The sequence below is a fragment of the Mastigoproctus giganteus genome, chromosome 13 (genome assembly GCF_048544385.1).
Source record: "Mastigoproctus giganteus isolate SK-2022 chromosome 13, ASM4854438v1, whole genome shotgun sequence".
Taxonomy (NCBI): domain Eukaryota; kingdom Metazoa; phylum Arthropoda; class Arachnida; order Uropygi; family Thelyphonidae; genus Mastigoproctus; species Mastigoproctus giganteus.
This window is the reverse complement of record NC_143587.1, coordinates 13,213,319-13,232,938: the sequence shown is the minus strand read 5'-3', so window position 1 is coordinate 13,232,938 and position 19,620 is coordinate 13,213,319. Positions and strand designations below refer to the sequence as shown.

The window sequence follows — 19,620 nt, the reverse complement described above, 5'->3', positions numbered from 1 at the left end:
TGTCCTCCAGGTCAGAATGCAAAACACTACCAGTCAGTAGTGCCAGAGGTATGTCAAGAGACTTTAACCTTCCTTGGTCTACTGTACATGGAGTGCTTCAAATAATTTTACTCTGGTTTCTGTACAAGATTCATGTAGTGCAAGAACTGAAATCTTGTGATCAGCAACAATGAATAGACTTTGCTCTACAATTTCTGGCTCGTATGGAACTTGATGATACATGGGCTCGAATGATCTTGAGGTCTGATGAGGCACATTTCACTCTTCATGGAGCTGTAAATAGACAAAACTGCCGAATTTGGGGAACTTCTCATCCATCTACTGGCATGAAAGACCACTACAAAGTCCATACGTTACAGTATGGTGTGGATTCACCGCTGCGTTTATAATTGGACCATTTTTCTCTGAAGATTCACCCCGTAAGGTGTACAGTAACTAGTGCACAGTACCGTGCTCTTCTAAGAGATCACATTATTCCCACTCTGCAAGAAAGGCAATGCTTGGAGACCATAGTATTCATGCAAGATGGTGCCCCCCCACGATGACAAGTGAAGGAACTGCTCTGTTCAGCATTCGGAAATGATCATATCTTTTCTACAAAACTTTCCACAGTTCTGGCCAGCCCGATCACCAGATCTCAATCTTTGTGATTTCTGGCCAAGGGGGATACCTGAAAGATGGAGTTTACTGTGGCAGCATACAGATGCTTGTTGATTTGAAAGCAAGCATTAAACAGCATATAGCCAACATCCCCAATGTTATGCTACACAAAACTGTGTCGGCACCTCCGTAGCCAGGTGGGCAGGAGCAGCAGTGCGTAGCACATGCTTCTTTATTAGACCGGGGTTTGAGCCCGTGACCACCAAATACGGAGGATGCGGAAAGGTCAGGGAATGACCACCGCATATCCCCGGAGCAATATGGCCTTAGTTGCTAATGCTCCTAAAAACCAAACAACAACAACAAAACTGTGTCACACACAGTCCTGTGTTTCCAGAATGGCATCTCAAGTGAAGGAAAGCACATAGAACAATATCTGTAGATTTCTAAGTTCTGATATTAAAATCTAATCCTAAATAAAGTATTCTCTCTCTCTCTCTCTCTCTCTCTCTCTCTCTCTCTCTCTCTCTCTCTCTCTCTCTCTCTCATGTTTACAGTGCTAATTTCTCCCCTGGTGGCAGAAATTTGAACAAATTGTTTTCTTCTACAAATCGCTTCCCCATACCCCAAATGACCTACCCACCGATTTTCACAGCTCTATCTCTAACCGTTTTGACACTAGGGTCTCCCGAATAGGGAAACTTATTTTTTTTATAACCACCCGGTATATTCGGATAGGTATTTTACTACAAATTTTATGTGGAAAGAAATTTAAAGTAACATTTTTAAATAATGTTTGAACGTTTTTTTTTTTTTTTTTTTTTTTTTTGTTGCTACTAAATCTCTCAAATTCCTTAACAATATCACTTTGATTATATCGCATTCTTCCTGTTTTTGTCCCAATTTCAGTACTGTTTCTTTTCATTGACATTTTATTGTAAAAACTGAAAAAAATAATAAATTGCACAGTTTCAGGCTGATATTCTTACCGAATCTGGAGCTAGCCTAAACTAAACATAACATGAAATGAAGAGAAGCAAATGACCAAAAACTTACCACTCATGGTTTTCTAATCCAACATTTCACCAGATATACGAAGTAAAAAAACAAAAAGAAATACTCTCATAACATGATAAACATTTGTCTCAAATACTTCCATTAATAAAAAAAGAAGAAAAATCAGCCTTTCAAATTCTTCTGAATAACTGACTTCCGGATAACCAATGTTCTACTGTAGATGGTAGTAATAATTGTAATAATTACACCAAACCATGGGAAAGCAAATTTCATAATTGGTAACGACGACTTTTGCAGCCACTGCAAATGGAGGAGAGACAGAATTTTTCAATGTCGTGGCTACTATGATATCAGCCTGCAAAGAGTTAAAATTTCTTTATTCAGATTTATCAGATTTTTATATTCTTAAAAATTAAATGTTTATCACCAAGAATCTATGCTTTTATTCTGATTTCATATGTGCGATCAGGATAACGGTATAAGTTCTTGTCAATAAACATGTCATTTTTTAATTTTTTTAGGCATCCACAGTTAATGTGCCCATAGTTTTCATTACTGTGCCAAAGACACCTACTAGGTCTTTTTTACAACAAGGAATGTTAGAAGCATTAGTCACAGTTGCTCATAATGGAGTGGTTGGAATTCATGGGTGGCTTCCGTATGATAGAACCAGAGCAGTTCCTAACTACTTCACATTTGAGAAGGATCTGACTATGTCAAATAATAAGTAAGAGGTTTTTTTACTGAATTTTTATGCCCTTATTATTATAATTAATAACCTGATCATGGCTTATCAGGCTTATGAAAGCCCAAATCCAAAAACCATTCATAAAGTACTTAGATATTAGTTGTATCTCTGACTACTATGATAAATGTGAATCTATTGCCCTAATCATAACATAAAAGTATTGGTCATGACAATACAGAAATATCATTAATTTCCAGGCTGCAAAATAATAAATAACTTTTCATGTAAAATCAGTGATGTAAAAAAATATTTTATACACTCAAAACATTACAGAATACTTTCCTTTATGTAAATTTAACCCTAACCAATACGGATCTAGAGGTGAGTACTAAGATAATAAGCTTTGCTAAAATCTTAATAGATAATCAACAGTACTTCAATAGTACTTCAAGCTTTCAACTGTAAAATTAGTCATCAGATAACATTACTTAAACAAGTATTGATCATAAAGCAGCAGCAAACAGTTATGTTTAAGGATTAACCAGCTTAACTAGATGCCTTCACAATGAAAACCAGAGAGCAATATATCCCTATTTCGGTGATCATTTTCTGTTTCGTCGGTGAAATCGGTGTTCACTCATTTCTCTATCATTTCATGTAAAAAGCAATTTAGTGTTCATATTAGCATTAGCGTTAGCATTAGTAGAGGCATTTGATGCAAGAAAGCAAGCTTATGCAGCATCAGCCAAAAAAAAAAAAAAAATATGATTATCCTCGCCAACATCCTGATTTCTAGACAAGATTATATCTGTCTCTCTGGATATAACAATTGCACCAAAGTGTGCAAAGCATGCAGAAGTAAATATATATCTATAATAATAATTACACAGACAGCCAAAAGGAAAATATGGCCGAAATATACAGGGTGTTTCAAAAGTGATGGTAAATAATTTAAAGGTGAACTGTACAGACTACAATATGCAAAAAAAGCTTAGTAAACATGTGTCCTTAAATGAATCGTTTTCAAGATATTGCACATTTCTAGTTGGGATCCACCACTGACAAAGTGAACTGTACAGAGCTGGGATCCAACACTGACCTGTTTGTTTAGGTTAGGTTATGCTCATTTTCTCCGTTTCCCCTCTCTCAATGCTCTGAGACATAGCAGGCATACTAGTACTTGTCAAAGGACAGTCAACATGGAAAGAGGTTACAGCAACGAAGAGTATGCGGACATGCACTTCATGTATGGTAAAGCCAGCGGCAGTGCACTCGAGGCTGCACGTTTGTACCAAGAAGCATTTCCCCGCTGAAGGCAGCCCAACAGGCACATATTCATCAGGGTACATCAACACCTTAGAGAACGTGGGCAGTTCGCACATGGAGGACGAGCAGGTAGGCCCAGAAGCATAACACCTGATGTTGAGGAAAGGGTGTTAGAAAGAACATCCTGTAACATCTGTAAAATCCTGTGGTGTTGAAACCAAAAATTAAAAATGTATTATCTTATGTTTAATAAATCCACCCTTAGCAAAGGATTCACAGCTTTTTGTGGCGCCTCCATAGCCAGGTGGGCAGGAGCAGCAGTGCGTAGCACATGCTTCTTGATTAGGCCGGGGTTTGAGCCCGTGACCACCAAATACGGAGGATGCGGAAAGGTCAGGGAATGACCACCGCATATCCCGGAGCAATATGGCCTTAGTTGCTAATGCTCCTAAAAACCAAAAAAACAAAACAAAACAAATCACAGCTTTTTGCTAAACTAGTGCTCCCATAGTTAGTGGTGGATCTTAACAGAAAATGTGCATTATCTCGAAAACAGTTCATTTGCAGCTCTATGTTCACTGGGACTTTTTTGCTTATTTTATAAAAATAAGCAGCAGCAAAGAATGCAAAAGTAAAAAAAAAGTAATTTTTCAAAATTTTCTTCTCTTACATAGCTTTGGGCAGGTATAGAAACGTAGTTTGTACTTTTCACCTTTAAATTATTGACCATCATTTTTGAAAAATCCTGTATAATAACCTGTAAAATAAAATTATATCAAAAATAAGTCAACAGAAGCTGGCATCAGATAGGGGTAGGCTAATTTGACTAAGGTTCAAAAAGGGGAAATAAAGCAAATATGCAATAAATCTGATATCAGCCAAAGTAAAATTTGATACATGATCAGTCATTTCATCAGGGGACTACACCCGACCATGCATCAAAGTACTGTGTTTCTATACCTGCCCATGTAAGAGAAGAAAATTTTGAAAAAAGAGCAATATAATAAAGTTAACGAAAAAGTGATATAACTTTTACAGAGATTATGCAGGGTAGTCCCAACACAGCGTATTAATGAAAATTATGATAAATTAGGTATAAAAATTTAGTAGATACATAAATACCGTTTAAATAAAAGAAAGTTCTAGAATGATACTAGTCATAATGATAACTGCAACCAAAACGGTAAAACGCAGTATCTATAACGAAAAATTTACGCTTAAAATTTACTAGATACATAAATGCCAATACAATTACCAAAAATGAAGGAAATCTAAAATACAAGTCTTAGCATAGCTAAGATATAAAAGCAAGCCCCGGAATGAGAGTGCAAAAAACACAATTAGTCATAATAACTGTGATCAAAGCAGTAGCAACCAGACCGAGACAAATCCAAGCATTATAATTTATACTATTAAAACCAACATCAAAGATAGCTAAGAATGATAGACTACCAGTGGCCTCTATAATCAGATATCAAAAACAATTTAATAGAATCCATATTAAATTTTAGGTGGAAAATGAAAGAATATGGCAAAAAGTGCAACAAACACGACATCCGCATAAACAAATAAAACAGAAGTGGCTGTATTATAAGATTAGCATCGTGCAAAGCAGCAGATAGCTAAAACTTAAATTGAAATAAATTCAAATATAAAATAGATGGGTAAAAAACCAGGAGAAAAGTGAGTAATACAGGAAAATGTAGAAATATTAAATATAGCAAATGCCCCAAAGTGCGCAAAGCAGCAGCAAAGGAAGCAAATGTTATAAATGTAGTAATAACTATTAAAGCAGGATGGTTGTACAAGTCGCAAATAATGCCAAATAAAAGAATAGTAAAATTAAAGCAGGCAAATGGCCAAAGGTGTAACCAACAAACATGACTGCATAAAGATGAGAAACAGAAATGGCTGTGATTTAAAGACTAGCATCACACAAAGCAATAAATAGCTAAATCTTAAATAGATAAAAATAAAGATATACTATTAATAATTAACAACTGTAGAAATAGTGGGAAAATAAAGATAACCTGGATATGACAAATGCACCAAAGTGTGCAAAGCAGCAGCAAAGAATGCAAAAGTAAAAAAAAAAAAAAAAAGTAATTTTTCAAAAGTTGCTTCTCTTACGTAGCTTTGGGCAGGTATAGAAACTTAGTCCTTTGATGCATGGTCAGGCATAGTCCCCTGATGAAATGTCTGATTATGTATCAAATTTTACTTTGGCTGATATCAAATTTATTACATGTGCTTTATTTCCCCTTTTTGAACGTTAGTCAAATTAGCCTACCCCCATCTGACACCAGCTTCCATTAACTTATTTTTGATGTAATTTTATTTTACTGGTTATTATATATTTCAGCCATATTTTGCTTTTGGCTGTCTGTGTAACTTGTTATTATTATTATAGATACAGGAATACCTCGCATAGTGTGGTTTTGAACAGAGTGGGTTTCGCTATACTTCAGTTTACAAATTGAAAAAAAAATTAACTGTGATATGTATGTATTATAATGCCAGCATGTAGGCCAATGTATTATGGATTCAAGACCACGCTGACTGTTGTTACAACTCCCATTATATACGGGCTCTGCTAGCTTTGATAGATTAGTAAACACTCTAGATTCCGAGTGGTGAGGTCGTTGATTGTACGTAAGCTGCACAAATATTTTTCGCTGTGTATTTTTATTAAAGATTATTTTTTAAAAACATTACACCTTTATACGCAAGTATGAGTGGAAAGAAGAAATGTAGTGGCGCCAAGTGTTCTTCTAGATCCAAACATCGAACGAGGTATGAAAGTAAGGCAGGCATTGTAAAATGACATTCGATGTTATAAAGAGATGTATGCAGATAAAAAGAAGAAAAAACTGTGCAAACTAAGCTGATCAGTTATTTTTCAAAATAAAATACAGTATATACTTCACTTATATTCTTTTGGTATGTACATACTGCAATAAAAATCATTTGTACTCTATTTATTAGTATTTTTCATTTTTATCATTTTAGTTTCTTTTTTTGCAAGAAGTTCATGCGCATGAATTTATAGTAAACAAACACCTATATATTTTTGCAACTCGACCCATATAATAAAATTGTCGGAACACATTACATTAAAATATATACTAATAATACCTTGATCAGCGCGGTATTTTTTTGGCACAAATTAAATGCGCTATGCGAGGTATTCCTGTATATATATATATATATATATATATATATATATATATATATATATATAGAGAGAGAGAGAGAGAGAGAGAGAGAGAGAGAGAGAGAGAGAGAGTGAGCCCACATGGGTGCCTACACTCAGTCAGAGGGTGTAGGTCCCCCATGAGTTGGGTGGATTTTTTTTTTATGTATAACATACAAGTTAGCCCATAAACACACTTGTATAGATGTAATACATGATAGAGACCATATGAACTGATACACAAAGACAAAATTAGTCAGTGTGCCAAAAATCCAAAAAACTGCCAACCAGATGGTATAAGTGTATCACAGATATTATTTACTCAGTATTCAGAAAACAAGTTTCTCTTTTACTCTCAGCATTGCTTTTCCTCTAAGCAGTTGCTAATTCTACAAATTGCAAATTTTTCATGGAACACTGCTTTCATATCAGGCAACATTGAAACTACTCTAAAACTCCTTCTCTGTCCTAAAGTGCCTCCGTAGCCAGGTGGGCAGGAGCAGCAGTGCATAGCACACGCTTCTTGATTAGACCGGGGTTCGAACCGTGACCACCAAATAAGGAGGATGCGGAAAGGTCAGGAAATTACCACCGCATATCCCCGGAGCAATATGGCCTTAGTTGCTAATGCTCCTAAAAACCAAATAACAACAACAACAACAACAACCCTGTCCTAAAGGAACCAGTAGATCAATTAGAAGTTAATTGATGATCCTTCTTTACAAATTTACTCCATCCCTGTGATGCATATTAGTGTTGGCCATATAATGCAAGTCTTTTTAATGCATCAGAAAAAAAAATAATAAATAAACTAATTTCTTCCTTCCATAGACAGAGCTCACTGCCCTTTGATTTCATGGAGTTGGGTAAGGAGACCGTAGGTGCCGCTTAACAGTAAACACTGTATCCTTTGATTTCCCTCAGCCATCACTCAACTGTCTGCCATAGTACTATAAATTCCAATAACATTTCCAATTTGTAGTTTTGATTCAAAAAGAAAAAAAGTCTAGTAATTGCTAATAAGTTGAACTGCAGTTCATTTTGTGTTATGCACATTCGCATTATGTAGGATGCCTGTAAATATCTGTACAATTTTAATCTTATATTCCTCATAGCATGTTTAAATTACACATTAGTTGGAAAGATCAACTCAAAAAAGTTTCAATATCTCTTCCTGGGTTGCAGCCAACTGTGCATCCCTGTTGATAGGTAGAACTACTTCCTCAGTTTTAGAAAATGACATTCAGGCCAGGTATGCATTTAGTGTGTTATCTTGTCACAAAACAAAATCTGTTGTGACAGTGCAATTTGTGGGAAGAATCCACTAAGTAAACCATTGATTCTTGATTAGTACAAACCTTTTTGTGAATGATGGTTATCTGTAAAGGAAAAAAGTACTAAGATAACTTATGTTCAGGGTTAATGATGGCACAATTACAAAGAAGTTGGTCTTCAATGGTGAGATATCATTTCATCTGTAGGGACAAGTGAATCCTCACAATTTGCAAGTAAAATGTGGGGGATGGGAGTCTTTTTTGCAGAAACAACAATAACAGGAATTGCTTATCTCAACATGTTACAGAGTTAGCTAATGCCAACTCTCCACTGGCGACCACAAGCGCATAAAATACGTGTTATATGTATTTTATGTGTTATACTTCATTTTTACATTAAAAATGAGTGTTTTATAAAGGTTATTTGATAGTCATAAAACATCTTAAAATAAAAAAACAAACAAAAAATTAGCATTTACCTTAGACTGGAAGTGCACAGCTGATGAAATCAATGGCTGTAGTGGTGGTGGGACTATATCTGGTGTCTTTTCAGTCTTTTGTCGCTACTGGCAAAGAAACTGTCCAAAGTGGACTGTTTTTGACAACTTTTCTGTAGCTTGCTGAAGTAAGAAATGACTTCACCTTCCATTTTGCACATCATGAGTTCAGTGTTTTCAATGTTGGGGTGTTTCTTTACCACTTCTCTTAAATGCTCCCAACAAGAAATGACAGTCTTCAACCAAGACACCCAAAAAAGCTGACACTTTTTGGTTGTTAGTCATTTAGTTTTTAGGAGCATTAGCAACTAAGGCCATATTGCTCTGGGATATGCGGTGGTCATTCCCTGACCTTTCCGCATCCTCCGTATTTGGTGGTGACGGGCTCGAACCCCGGTCTAATCAAGAAGCGTGTGCTACGCACTGCTGCTCCTTCCCACCTGGCTACGGAGGCGCCTACTTTTTGGTTGTCGTCTTCTTCCTCTTCCTCTCCAGTGTCACTCCGTAATTTTCTCCAACGCTTGTAGCTCCTCTGTTGTTAGCTCACAACCAAGAGTGTCAGTAAGGTCCTCCACATCCTCTTCATCAACCTCCAAGACCCAATGATTTACCAAGAGTGACAATATCATTTGTCAAAGCACCATCATCTTCAAATCTGTCAACGTTATGGATAATTAAAGGCCAGATGTTTTTTCAGGCTGAATTTAAGCACCTTATGGAAACATCATTCCAAGAACTTACAATCAGCCTCACACAGTCCAGGATGTTGAACTTTGACCTCCAAAAATCATTGAGTGTGACAGCATTTTCACCAGAAGTTACTGCAAAGCAACTTGCAAACATTTTCTTGGTGTAGATTTTCTTGAAGTTTGCTATCACTTGCTGGTCCATTTGTTTAAGAAGAAGAGTGGTGTTGGATGGCAAAAATTTGACTTGAACAAAGTCATGCGTCTCAAGAGATTGAACAAGATTGGAATTATGGCCTGAGGATTATCCAGGAGGGACAGTGCCGTCACAGGAAGCTTATTTTTCTCAAGATAACTCTTCACTGAAGGACAGAAAACTTCAAGCGCTCATTCATTGAAGACATTTCTTGTTACTGCACCAAAACACTCCCATCATGCCTTTGTCGACCTTTTGTTGTTTAAATATTCTGGGGATGTTAGATTGATACACAAGCAAAGGCTTCAGCTTAATCTCCAAAGGCATTGGCACCCAACAGGAGAGTGAGCCTATCTTTCAGTCTTATTCCCAGTTAAACTAGCCTCCTCCTTAGTGATATATGCTCTCCTGGTCATTCGCTTCCAGAAGAGGCCAGTTTCGTCAATGTTAAAAACCTGCTTGGGAAGATAACCCTCCTGATCAAGACACAATTGGAATTCAATTTTAAAGGCCTCAGCTGCTTTTTTATCAGCACTCGATGCCTCTCCATGCTTTTCAGCACTTTTGATATTCGCCTTTTTTTGAAGCGCTTGAACCAGCCTCTGATAGCTTTAAAGTCTTCAAAGCGCACACCACTGCCATTGCTGATCTGCTTAGCACGTCTGCAGATAGATTGTCTGGCACAGTGTCGCCTTTCTTCTTCTTTTCCCTAATCCATATCAACAAAAACCTTTCCATTTCCACAGTAAAGTCTCTTCCTTTATGCACCGATGTGGAATCATCACTAACTTTAACACTCTTTAGAATATACTTTTGTTTAAGTATTGTAGAAATTTTCAATTGAGGAAATACCATACTCACGTACTAATGCACTAATTTTTACTCCTCCATGTTTTTTTATCATCTCTTGCTTTACCTTAATAGGAATTTTATTCTTAACTTGCGCTTTAGGAGCCATGGTTATTTAATTTCAATTTATTTAATTAATAAATTCAATAAATAACCACAATTAAATTACTGTAATTATGTATAATTAACAAAAACACGCTGCTTACTCACTGAACAAGCAAATCAAACAGAAGATAAAGAACTTTCCAAATTACTGCAACAAGTGGGAATGTTTGTTGAACAATAACAGACACTAATTTGGTTGAACACAATCATACGAGTGAAGTGTTCCACACGCCCTGCATCTAAAAATTTCCACCCTATTCCAGCTATATCAGAAAGCCATCGGTTCCTGAAAAAATCGCATGTCGATGTCATCGTAAGTCGAGGCCCCACTGTAATTCCAAATTCTGAGTAGTTATTGGAAGGAATAGATAAAATATGAAATTAGAAAGAAAACCCTATATTTTTTTATAGCAGGTGCTACATAAACTTTGCTTCCTTGCATCATTCTGACATTTTATTCCCAAAATTGCATGAATCATCTTAAATATATCAATGTTAGTTCACACGTATAAGGAGGGAGACATCTAAATCACCTAGATCCCTTGTTATTTGGAGATCACTTATATTAATTCTGAAACAAAATCATTTATATCAGTAGTGAACAATTTTGGTTATTAAGATTGAAATTTAAACATTTAGAAAAGATTTCCCCTTTATAGCTTTTTTTTTTTCTTTAATGCAGAACTGCAAGAAACATAGCAGGGCCCTTTCTACCAGGATTGCAAATAACCAGCAAACTTTTTGCAGTCACAGGAGACACTAAATATCTAGTCAGTGGTGGTCACTGGGATAACAGTCTTAGAATACATAGCCTGGCCAAGATGAAGTTGGTGGCACATGTTATCAGACATTTAGGTGAATGTTCTGTATTTAAGCTTAATTTTTTTTTTTTATCTCTTTTGTGCCTTTTGATTTATTTTCTCAGTGTTAGATTGATAAGCAGTACTTTTTATTGATTTTTTTGATACCTTATGCAATATTCAAAATATGATATGTGGGATATGCACACATGACACTTTGAGTGTTTGTTTACTCCAAATTAATTATTTCATTGTTTATCACTTCAGCATTATTCCTAGCTATTCCTTATCTTGAGCAATTTTAATCTAATCTAATTCATTAGTTAATAATAATAATAAAATGGGGTGCAATGATCCAGTGTTACAACACTGGACTACTGGCCTTGTCCCAGGATTGAGTCCCACTTTGGTAGAAATGAACCTCCATCATGCTGGGAGACTGGCATAATAATAAATTGCAATAATAATAATAAACATTACAAAAGCCGCTTCAGCTGACCTACCTCCCCCGAAGTCGAAGTGTCTGAAGCAGGTAGTGGTGCCATCTGTTGTTGCTCCCAAGAATTAATGTTACTGCTGGATGTTAGCTGAAGCTAAACAGGTTCACCTCCATAGACATTGATGATGTCGAAGAGTAGTAATAATCATACTGCATCAGTGCAGGATAAAGTCACTCATGTTCAGGCCTTAGGCAGAGGGGGTTAGTTCAAAAAGTCAGAGACAGTCTCCCGAGAAAGATAGCAAAGCAAGTTGCACTGTCCTCCATATGGCTACCACAAGGGAAGGCAAGACCATCCAGCTCAAACAACTGGAAGTGCTTCCGGCACAAGTGACCACTCAGGATGGAAGAAAACACCATGAAGTGGTTTCCTGGGGATTCATTTTGATGCTCCATTAAGTGGCGCATCGAAATGACTACGTTCATCATGTGAACATGCTATGAAATAACCAAACTATATACTCATATGACAGTGTATGGGCTGAGACTACATACTAAGTGGCTGGAATGATTCCCAGATATTCAGGTCACCAAACAGTGAATAGCAGGCCAGAGAAGGACCATCATCACAAAGAACCAAGCAGGATCTGAGCAACCAACTACAAAAAAAAAACAAAGAATGTGAACAAAATGGAATCAAAGGAGGAAGAGCAGAAAGAAATTCAACCCAAAGTATCTAAAATGAATGGAGACAAGGTCATGATACCTAGAATAGAAGATGAGTGGAAGAAGGTCCTAATAGAATCCGAGGGAATGGCCTCCACAAAGACCCAAGTGATACCAAAGCAGAGACCCAGTAGAATCCTGTGAAGAGTCACAGATTACCTCAGTTGACAAATAATACCACATTACTTTGATAACAACAGTGCAACACTGGAGGCCATCCACACAGCCATAGCAGCCACTAAGATTAATGGAAGAGAAACGAGAGACTAGCAGCACAAGAACCAAAAAAAAACAAGGAACCATCAGCTTGAGAAAGAAACTTCAGCAGAAGATAGGAGAATTAAAAGTCAAAATAGGCCAATTGACCCAGTACAAATGGGTTAATAGGAGTGAGAAATTGGAAAAGTGAAGAGCATCCGAGAGAGAGAGAGAGAGAGAGAGAGAGAGAGAGAGAGAGAGAGAGAGAGAGAGAGAGAGAGAGAACGTCCACAGGCAAACACAAGACCAAAATCAGAGAATAGGAGAATACTTAGACACGCTGAAGCAGAACCTCCTCGCACTCAGCAAGACTGTGGCGATACAAAGAGCACTCCTAGAGGAAAATAAACAACCGAATCTTTGATGAAAACCAAAGAGCCTTCTACAGGAGTATCAGACAAGACAGGAAAGATGGAAATGGACCATCCAAGAAGAAGATGATTCAGTAGGTCTGGGGCAACATATGGAGCAGTGAAGTAAGACATAACAGCCATGCCCCTTAAATAGAACTAGTATGGAAGAAAACTAAAGAATATACAAGAGATGAGAGAATGAGAAATTCGGGAGGAAGAAGTACAACAATCAATCAGGAAGTCCTACAATTGGCGAATCCCAAGAATAGATAATGTCCACACTACTGGCAAGAAGCTCACTTGCATACACAAGCATCTAGCAGAGTAGTTCACCCGAATGATGTCACCCAGAGACAAACCCAGAGTTTCTTACTCAAGGAATCATATATCTGAAGGCTAAAGATCAAGATTCAAGAAACACAGTGAAATACAGGCTGATCACCTGTCTCCCAACAATCTACAAGATCCTGACCAGCTGCATAACCAAGAAGATATCAGACTACTTTGAGAGACAGAACCTCATGGACAAACAGCAGAAAGATTGCAAGCAGATGAGCAAAGGATACAGGGTGCAATTAAGCATTGATGCCATGGTTATAGAGCAAGCCTACAAGAAGCGGGGTAACCTGACCACAATCTACATCCCACCAGGTCTTCGACTCCATGCCTCATAGCTGGCTAATAGAGATGCTAATGATCTACAAAGTCAATCCAACAGTGACAAACTTCCTAGAAGCAACCATGGCAAAATGGAGTACCACCATCAAGGTTGAGAACATCACAACTAGACCGAATCCCATCAGGAGAGGAACCTTTCAGGGTGATGCCCTGAGCCCTCTGATTCTGTCTAGCACTCAACCTACTATCGACATTCGCTATCAGCATTACCATGCTCAACAACAACAAGTATGGATATAATCTCAAAGAAGGAAGGAAAAACCTGTACACCCTCTCCCACCAGGACATGGATGACATCAAGCTCTACGCAACAACTGAGAATCAACTCTAGCAACTACTCTGGGTCACTGAAAAATTCAGCAATGATATCAGGATAGAATTTGGTATGGACAAATGCAAGACCCACGGATTGCATCAAGGGAAATTAGTTAGCTGAAATTACCAGTTGCAGACTGGTAAAGAGATCGAAGCCATGGCAGAGGGAGAGGCCTACAAAAACTTGGGGGTGATGCAGGCTCAGCAGTAGAGCACAAGGAGGTCAAGGCCTGCCTGACCTAAAAATACCAGCAGAGACTCAGAAACCTGTTTAAAGCAAAGCTGAATGGGAGGGAACACAGTTGAAGCCATAAACACTTATACAGTTCCAGTGCCATCATACTCCTTCAGGATCTTAGATTGGATTAACACAGAGCTGGGAGATATCATGAGAAAGACAAGGACATTGATGACCAAGAGCCTCCAACACCACCAGAAGTCAGCCGTGGAGAGGCTAATAGTAGCTCGGAAAGGAGGAGGAAGGGGCCTGATAGACCTCATTGAGCTACAGAGAACAGTGGTAGCTAACCTGAAGGATTACTTCCATAAAAATTCAGCAGCACTCTACCAAGCCATAAGGAAGATAGACAAGCAGTATACCTCCACTCAGCCTAAGCAAGGAGTCCCCCTCCCACCCAGACAGCACAAATGAAGCTAGAAAGATGGGCAAAGAAAACACTCCATGGCAGACACTACAGTGACCTCCATCAAGATCACATAGATAAAATGGCTTCCAATGCACGGCTCATGAGCGAAATGCTCTTTCCCTTAGACCGAAGGATTCATGGTCACCATCCAAGACCAGGCAATCAACACAAGATGCTATAGAAAATACATTACCAAGGAGCCCGGAGTGTCAGATGACACATGTTGACAATATCATCTGGCCTCATAAATGATCCAGTGCATCACCTCAGGATGCAAGATGATCACCCAGGTGGAGTACACTCATAGACACGACCAGGTAGCCAGGATAATACATCTGAAGCTAGGAGGAAATACCAGTTGATCAAAAAAAAGCTTACCATATTACCCAGACTATATTAGAGACCCACAACTCACAAACTGTACCATTATGACAGACAAGATAATTCCACACAATAGAACAAACACAACTTTTGTTGACAAGAAGGAAAGAACCATAGTAGTGCCCAACACTGCCAATGTCTAGAAAACACATGAGGAAAAGATCAGAAACTATATGGACCTAAGACAGAAGATGAAAGAGATATGGCATATGCAACAAGTTACGACCATCCCAAACATCGTGTCTACCACCAGTATGGTGCCAATGCCGCTACATAACAGACCAGCAATAATAGGTCTCCCAGAGAACACAAGTTCCTTGTATGTGTTCCCTAGGAGATAAGTAAGTCGCAGTCTTGAATACTTACTGTAGAATAGTCAGGAAGTTCCTTGACCAATGGTAACACCAGATATAGATATAACAACCACCCTGTTGTGCACTTGGTACCAGTACCTGTCATGGAGTCAAATCCCCATCAGGAAGAAATAATATAAGAACAACAATAATAATAATAATAATAATAATATCAACACAATTTTAAAATAATTTAGTTTAATAATAGTTTGTAGCAGTTTAAAGTTATTTCATTTATATATTAATTTGCCATTTTTAGATATCATAACATGCCTTTCTCTGGATCACAGTAGCACTCATCTGATAACAGGATCAAGGGATACAACATGTATGATATGGGAACTAAATATTCAGGTAAATTTTTAAAAAATAATGCAGAAGTATAATTTGCATATAAATTCGGAGCATAAAGCTTCAAACTGCAGAAATGTTTACAGCTGTCATGTTGGTAGAGTAGTAGCATCATTTAATATATATATCTGTGTAAATAAATCAGAGTTTGCATAAAAGGCACATTATTATACATGGTCAGCATATATTATTCACCATATCACAACCAACATAAAAAAGAAAACTCTGCCTGCTAGAGAGAAATTTCAGTTTTGTTTGACATTAAAAAATTTCATGGAACTTCATCAGGTAATGTAACTAATTGGCAAGACTGAAAACACACAGTGTTATGTTGGCATTGGTTGAACAGATATTTAAATTCCCAATGCCATAGTATACAGCTTCACTTGAAGCTATATGCTATGCTGTAGTATTGGGAATACAGACTGCCGTATCTGATTGATCAAGCGCATGGGTGCATAAGTACACATGCCTTGAGTGACCTGGGTTCAAGCCCATGACTGCTGAATATGGTGCTGTTTCTTGTATTCTCTCTACCTTGTGAACTCCTCTGACTGTGTGGTCGTCCCGGAGTATAAACAGAAAATTTATTTTTTTTTTTTTTTATTTATATCTGTCATTAAAATGCAATGAAATTTTGGAATATGGAGAGAAAGCACCTTCAAAGACAGTCTGTCCAGTGGTGGTTGAAACAGTTTCAAGAAGTAAATAGTGTACTGAGCTGGGAAGGAAAGGGGTAAGCCTTGTGACAGTTGAGGCTGGGACAATTGATGTAAACCTTTCGACCCAGCTTGAAGTTAACTTATTATGTCAGCAGAGAATTTTGTTTGGTATGACTAACCATGAGGAAAATTCTCTATGCTCGTTTGAAGAAGCTGTAGGCATATAAAATTCAAATTGTTCAAGCTCTTAAAATAGATAATCACCCATTTAAAAAGCTTTGTTGCTGATGGATATGCACAGGCAGATTGGATAGATTTATTTTTATCAACAAATCAACTTTTCATGTGTGTGGTAAGGTAAATATGCTGCCCCATCATTAATATTCAAACAAACACCTGCATATTTACAAATAAGTTTTATTTACAGGAAAACTAATAACGTGCTGAAATCGTTAGCCTTTATGACAGCATATAGTCTCCATGGAACACTTTCCACAAGTTTTTTGTAAATGTACTCTGATACTACCTGAGTGTTTTGTTCTGTCTGTGAAGCTGGGAGGAAGCATCATGTCTAGGGTATTTCTTGTGCAGTAGGCTAGGTCCATTGGTCAGTTCATAGACCCATATATGCTGTGTCTCCTACCTTGATGTTCCAGACAATTCAGCTTGGCCTTTTGTGTTCTCTACTTATTAATAATTCTCAAAAAATGAATTATTAATACTTTTGATATAAAAATGCTCCATGTCACAAAGCAAGGGTTGTGAATGCACGGTTTTGAAGCTGATAACATTGGCACATTATGGTGGCCAGTATAATTCAGTCCAAACAATCTTGGGATGTATGGAAATGCAGAATTAGGGCAGTACCAAGTCTTCATCAGTGGAGCCTCGTGAATGGTTTAAAGGAGTAGATCAGGGTAGATCATGATAATAATACCACCCACTTTTTACCAGAAATTAGTAAAATGTCTTCCATGATGCATTGAAACAGTCATTATGGCCAAAGGTGGGCAACATGTATTAAAATTTCTTTGAATAAATGCATTTCCATTTATAACTTCAAATGGTCCATAATTTTTGATTAGATAGTGTGTAACTGTCCTCAGATAGCAGGTTTGTGCACACAAGCATTTCATCATCAGACTCTAAAGAAACTCAGTTTGAAGCTGAAGGTACTAGAGCAAATGTAGAGAGCTGCATGCCATGAATTTTCACAGAAAGCTGCAGCCCACAGACCTTTGATAAACAGATGCATACTCTTGATTAACAATGTACAATACATGAATAACTGCAGGAACATCCGAAATGATGAGTTATCTTTCTATACATTAAAATAATTTTCCTCCTAGTGATATTTATTCAGCCAACAGGAGAAGAGATATGGGTTACATGGTAATACACAACAGAAGCTTGTTTTACTGTGGTAAAACAAGCTTCTGTTTAAGCATCGTCACATGCTATGTTTATCTAACATGACCATGTGGTACCATTCTTGATTTCCATATGTAACGTATTTATGTATTCATAGCAGAGGAAGAGATACACACAGTTTGAAAGCTTCTGTATTTTATTTTACTTTTTATCAAAATAAGTGAGCGCAGGGGGCAAAGCCCCCTAGTAAATATGAAATATAGTACAATTAAAGAATAATGATAATGATTTTTGTCTGGTATTTCTAGAGATATATCTCAGAGTTAGGATATGCAAACATAATGAATGAAATGCTAAGGTAAACTGTATAGATTTGTTGTATACTGGTTGCAATCATACTAAAGGATTCTCTTTTTTTTTTTTTTTTTTTTTTGCCCAACATAGGGAGGAACCACCTCCATTATATCCAGTAAACCACTCCAAATATTATATGGCCATGATGATGAAATTACCTGTGTCATTATAAGCACTGAACTTGATATGGCAGTATCTGCATCAAGGGTAAGATAGTTTTTCTTTTATTTTTTTAGAATTAATGGGAAACATTGATTTGCCAATAATCTCTCAAAAATTTGTTGTTGCATTTCTCTTCTCTCTGTAGTTTTATTATGTGTATCATATCGATTTGTATGCCTTTTCTGTTTATCTTATTAGGTCTACACCAAACTATGACAATAGTGCACCTCCTATACTGGAATTGATTAGATTTTCAATTAAGAATATTAATTGGATGACTTGAGGAATCAGTTAATCTACGTTTTCCCAATAATTTTACTATCTTACTACGAAAATATCTTTATCTTACTATCTTACTTATGAAAATATCTTAATATCTATCTTACTATGAAAATATGACAACCACTGAATTAGCGACTTATATCCAGGATTTACTAATTTTATCTTACAAGTTAGCATATAAGAAAAGAACAGTAGATAAACTCTGTTCTTGTGGTTGCCCTCTGAGCTATCAAATTTAAGAATGCAGGTTCATGTAGATATCAACGTCATTGGCACTGGCCACTTGACAAAGTAGAGCGGCTACACACAATTTACGTTAATACAAAGAATTAATATACCATAGCAAATAGTAAATGAACTATGTGGATGAATTTTGTCCAGTCTCTGGAAATGCTGACCCATTGGGGTCTTAAATATAAAATATCCAGAGATCTGATAAACAACAAAAATTTACAGGACAGTCAGGACATGGTCAAATGAAATCATGGCTTGGGTTTAAACAATGAACTCAATATTAGACAAGCTTTTTCCTTTGGACAGAGATATCTATTCCTAAATTTGGGAAGTTAATAATAATAATTATGCAACTAACAGAGTGATTTATTTACTTCAGTTACTAAGAAAATAGTACCAAGTTTACAAAATACCAATAGACTCTTTAATAAATGTCTAATTCAAGGAACATTCTCATCCATATGTATAAAGTAGCACTTTTGAAATTGATTCCAAAGCCACTTAAACTATGTAATGAAGCTAAACCTTATCAGCCGATTTGCTTTTCTGGCAAATATGGGGAAAATCCTGGAACATCTTATGGCCTCTAGAATTACCTCTCTTTTACAAGAAGCTAATTTACTATTGCCCCAACAATATGACTTTTATGCAGGGAGATCTTGCGAAGATGCATTGGCGAACTTTGTTCTTCATATCGAAAACTCTCCTGATAAATATCTACTATCTGTTTTCGTGGACTTCGAGGGAATTCAACTCCCTCTAGTGGGAAAGCTCTCTTGAGTGATTATGCCAACCAAACTGCCTTAAACACTATATAACTTAGAAGCTATTTCTCTCAGCTCCAGATAATTGTTAATCCCAGCTTTTTTCAAGTTACGTGGAA

General features: G+C 37.0%; 1 protein-coding gene across 2 annotated transcripts in view; it reads left to right on the top strand.

Annotated features, from left to right (window-relative positions):
• The window catches only part of LOC150075774 (neurobeachin-like protein 1), a 693,585-nt gene that overhangs the window by 636,028 nt on the left and 37,937 nt on the right, over window positions 1–19,620 (top strand). For both annotated transcript variants that reach the window (XM_090387670.1, XM_090387669.1), the window contains exons 52-55: window positions 2,139–2,344; window positions 11,054–11,226; window positions 15,581–15,675; window positions 18,150–18,266. In XM_090387670.1, coding sequence (XP_090243796.1) covers window positions 2,139–2,344; window positions 11,054–11,226; window positions 15,581–15,675; window positions 18,150–18,266 — 591 coding nt within the window. The remainder of the gene's footprint in view (window positions 1–2,138; window positions 2,345–11,053; window positions 11,227–15,580; window positions 15,676–18,149; window positions 18,267–19,620) is intronic.